Source organism: Oratosquilla oratoria, chromosome 29 (genome assembly GCF_046742065.1).
Source record: "Oratosquilla oratoria isolate Oo_2021 chromosome 29, ASM4674206v1, whole genome shotgun sequence".
Taxonomy (NCBI): domain Eukaryota; kingdom Metazoa; phylum Arthropoda; class Malacostraca; order Stomatopoda; family Squillidae; genus Oratosquilla; species Oratosquilla oratoria.
Window position 1 is genome coordinate 5,773,832 of NC_134805.1, and position 5,000 is coordinate 5,778,831.

At 40.7% G+C, this 5,000-nt stretch overlaps 1 protein-coding gene and 1 pseudogene across 1 annotated transcript in view; both read left to right on the forward strand.

Moving 5' to 3' along the window:
- The first annotated feature begins 3,339 nt into the window (after positions 1-3,339).
- The window catches only part of LOC143040796 (sialin-like), a 79,448-nt gene continuing 77,787 nt past the window's right edge, over positions 3,340-5,000 (forward strand). Inside the window, exon 1 of the mRNA XM_076212229.1 lies at positions 3,340-3,493. Coding sequence (XP_076068344.1) covers positions 3,340-3,493 — 154 coding nt within the window. The remainder of the gene's footprint in view (positions 3,494-5,000) is intronic.
- LOC143040546 (putative inorganic phosphate cotransporter) overlaps positions 3,742-5,000 on the forward strand; it is a 29,111-nt pseudogene continuing 27,852 nt past the window's right edge.

Below are 5,000 nucleotides of genomic sequence, written 5' to 3' on the forward strand. Positions count from 1 at the left end.
TCGGGGTCAATTGGTTCAATTTATCATGGAACACTTCAAATGGGCCCCAACTGTTATCCCACGCCGAAAAGATATCGTCTACGTACCTGAGCCAAATCATTTCGGGCGGTTTGATGCTGGGCAAAAGGGTACACTCAAAATACTTCATGTATAAATTGGCCAAAACAGGAGACAAATTGGAACCCATACTGCAACCGAATTTTTGACGGAAGAATTGGTCTTGAAAGGAAAAAACATTTGAAGAAACACAAAGGCGAACTAAAGCAAGAATTTTGTTGACAGGGAGGGGGAAAATGTCTTGAAACTGTTGCAGTTTGGTTTCCAAAAAAGTAAGTACATCATCGACATTAATATTCGTAAATAACGAGGAAACATCAAGACTGAGGAGCCTTAAACCCTGTACTTTCTTATTTTTTATCTTTGAAATAAAATCACATGAATTTGTGATATAGGAGTTAGAAAAATTCCCAACGTACGGGGATAAAAGATCCGCCAGCCATTTAGCAAGTTTGCTAGTGCAGGAGCCGCGGTTGGATATGATGGGCCTGAGGGGAATGTCTGTTTTATGAACTTTAGGGAGACCATAAAAATATGGGAGCTTAGGGTTGGTAGATTTAAACTAAGACGAAAAGATATTATTTAGGTTTAATTTCCAAAGATAAGAGAGAGGACACAGTTGCCACTTCAGAGTCGCCTGATAATGTTGTTTTAGATCGCAAACGCAACTCAGAAGCAGGAATTTTTTCAAACACACCATATGCTGGCTTCTGGTCTACATTCCTATCACTGAAGTCAAAGGTAGCAGGGTTTTTGTTGTTGCTGTTGTTAAGCGCCTCCTTACGTGAGTTCTTGACCATAAACTACCGTTGTGGCGCGTTGGTTGTCAATCTCGCCTCTTTACGTGAGGATGGGGGTTGGTGGGTCGATCCCCGGGACCCAGGAGTCAACGACACTTGACTCAGGCTACTGTCAAACAATTTTATTCATCCCTTGAAATCTTCCTGTAGGCAAAAAGCTCAAGTCAGCTCCTGCCTTTACGCGTTAACCATAAAAAAACGTTCTTAAAGAAGGGTTATGTAGAGGTGTGGGGAGGGGACGAGAAGGAGTTACGGTCACATGACTCCTAGCTCACATTTTCAGGCAGCAACCGCTCCGACCTACGCTTCCTGTCACAACAAAAATGACACGCCTGCATCATCTAAAATTGCGTTTCTTTTATGATGATTTTTTACTCTGATTCGTGAACCCCTGATACGTATTTTTGTATAATACTTGCAAGATAAAGAGTCGTAAGCTCGCCCCTCTGCACGTCCTTGGAATTCTTTGAGAATGCCCCCCTCTAGTCGACTCCGCGCCCAGCTGAACGACATACACCGAGGTGACTTGAGGTTCGAACACAATCTTTTCTAATTGTCATTACTCATCACATTTTGCGCTTCTGGCGGTATCCCTCCTTGGTAATGAAAGGCACAACAGAAAACATCATTTGTCTTAATTTGATGTCGCAATGGGCCTCACGTCCTTTTGCACCAACCTGTCCCATAGAGGTTGGTGACAGAGAAAGGTTGTTGTACTTTCTCAGTCCAACCAGGCTATTGTATAGTATTTATTGTGTACTCTATATTGTAGAGTGCATACTATATATTGCATATTGGGTATCATACGTTATACATTGTATGTTGTATCCTGCATGTTATATGTTGAATATTGTGTGTTATATGCTGTATGCTGTATGGTATGTTACATATTGTATAATGTGTACTGTATGCTGTATATTTTATTTTACATATTGCATTATGTATATGTTGTATGTTGCATATTGTATGTTACATGTTGCGTATTGAATACTAGATATTGTATATTACATGTTGCACCTTGTACATTGTACTCTTAATATTGTAAGTTTTATATTTTGCATTGGGTATTGCGCATTATGTACATACTGCATAACGTATATAACATACTGAATAATTTATGTTCCATATTACATGCTGTATAGTGTACATTATAAGGTCATCCTTCTTAAGACGGAGAGAGCTTTTGGTAGATACATTTCCATGTGATGTATGTTGTATATCATACGTAGGTCTTTGAGTCCAGCACTCGCCAACCGCCACTTTTGCGGACGTTTGGGCCCAGGACATGATCCCTTTCCCCCACCTTTCACCACTGTTTCGTTACACGTGCTTAGTCACTCACAAATTTTAGTCGGTAGGCCCTGTTGCCTCCAATCATTCATTTAGTTAAGTTCAATTTAGTATAATCCTTTCCTGCATTTATAATCTTCCGTCTAGGGAGAATGAAAGTTAGAGAATTTTCTTCCTTTCCTCCGTTAATTCTTATACAGCGTGCTTCTCTGAGGCACACTCAAGGAATCCCCCGAGAACACGTAAGCGAGGTCCTAGGTGAGCTTTGCAGTGACGTAGTGATTTATTTGGTCCAGTGATCTTTAACTTTATATTAAAGATCCCCCCAAAGTGCTTGATCTTACAATCGTGAACCTATTGAATTTTCTCCTCCATCCTTTCCCCAAGCAGATCCGTTGTTACAAGTCTGTATGGCAATATTGCTTACTTAAGCAATCTCGAATCTCTTCATATATCACTTAGGTTACAAAATTTTAAAGTCAGCAGTGGGCCCCCGGTCATTGTTTATAAACACATGGCGGAGAACAAACTTATGCAACTCTTCGCCTGCTGACTGTGTTATCTATAAACACCTAAACTATAAAAATACAACACCCGTCTTCTACTCCTCTTTTTACCAGCTTTCCTATCAGTCTCTTTCAACCCCACTTGGAAAACTGGTGATGTTTTATGTCCTCGGCCAATTCACGAAGTTGGTTTATGTCCTGGGGTCAAACGACTGCACAAGTGGTGGTTGGCAAGTGTTGGATTAAGAAGCCTAAATGTATTATACATTGTATATCGTATATTACGCATCATATTTACTATATGTCGTATATTGTATATAGCTTACTCAAGGAATACTACAACAGAACATTTGCTGGAAACTGTACGACTTTAACGCCGATGACGAATATGCAAATGGTACACACACACACACACACACACACACACACACACACACACACACACACACACACACACACACACACACACACACACACACACACACACACACACACACACACACACACACACACACACACACACACACACACACACACACACACACACACACACACACACACACACACACACACACACACACACATATATATATATATATATATATATATACATATATATATATGTATGTATGTATGTATATTTATATATATGATATATTATTTTTATTTCGATTAGCAACTGCAAAATGTCTCTGTCCGGAGGCACCGTTTTGATGGACATTTGCGATCCACACGACTTCAGAAGAGGTTCATCCGGATCCAGAGGCAACGATGATCTCATCTTTGCCGTTTCCAAATCCAGTGATCTCCTCTGTGTTAACAAAGTTAGCCCACCAAAAGGTACGGAATTGAGGAATTTGTTGCTATCGGTGTGTGTGTGTGTGTGTGTGTGTGTGTGTGTGTGTGTGTGTGTGTGTGTGTGTGTGTGTGTGTGTGTGTGTGTGTGTGTGTGTGTGTGTGTGTGTGTGTGTGTGTGTGTGTGTGTGTGTGTGTACATTTTACTACCATAGGTATTGTAGGATGAAATATATTGCATAACATATCATTGGAGCTCAATTCGTGGCTAGAACAGCTCCTTCCTTGATGTTATGGCCAACCAAGGACACTTGAGCTTGTAGGTCTTAGTGAGTTACAAAAAAATCTCTACCTCTGATTAAGTTGCTCCAGACTTTCTGGAGTGTCGTAGTGTCTGGTAGCGCAGAATTATCGTATCATAAATCGTCACGTATAAATAAACGAAATATCATGTTTACCAAGAAGGAGGAGGACGACATTTTCAGATATGCGTGACTCAAAGCCCATTTTTCTTTCGAAAAATGTACAGGATTTTGGGGAGCTAGGCACACTCTAGCATTGATGGGGTTTTTCGGTTTTGCATCTGCTTATTCCATGAGGGTCAACTTGTCCGTGGCCATTTTGGCGATGGTCAAATCTGGAAACAACACGAAGAACGACTCTAGCAACATCTGTCCAGCGGCCGACGGAGACGACGAAGAAGCTTCTGACGAGGTAAGCAGGTCCCCTGCCTTTTGGAGCCCTTCTCACCCAATGAATCAAGTCATAACAAGAAGGGTCCTTGTCTCTGTGGAGGGACAAGGTGGTTTATGCGAAGGATACCCGGTTTACGTGGGTGTGATATATCATAAGTAATAGTGGTAAAAAACAGAGACCTGCAAACTAAGGCATGATCCTACACACCATCAAACTAACAAATAATTGTATACACGTGCTGATTGTAAGGCAATTTGACACAACTACGACAACACACTGCGTTCCACGAGTATAACAAAGGGACTCGCCCAGACATTGTGGTCAGATGGCGAGGCGTTAACAAGTGTCAAGTGCTGATGTATGCCAATACATAACTTAATTAATATACTTGATAGCAATATACAAAATATGAATTATTCATCTATGGCAAGTGAAGTTTCACAATACTGATGAATGACGCTACACCTCTGCCACGACTCCGACATTTCCCAAACTTCCTGAAATCCTTGACGTGAGTCAGGATAAAGACTAAACTGCATCACCGTTAGCAAGCGGGTTCAACCTCATTAGGTTATTTAGCAAATTTTACTTCCAACCAAATATATGACCTATGTTTCAGGATTCGCATACATCACAGATAATTGCTTACTTAAACGTGTGATATATAAAATGAAGAATTGATATCAAGGTATCTCTCACAGTCAACTTACAGACGATGAATGAATAACAATGAATATGAATGTCTTCCCATTTGTAGGCAATATCTCTCGTCTTCTAACTATAATTCTTCCATTATCTGGTGACCTATGGGATGTGGCCGGCAAAACCAGCAAAGTTGCTACGTCTAAACCATCTC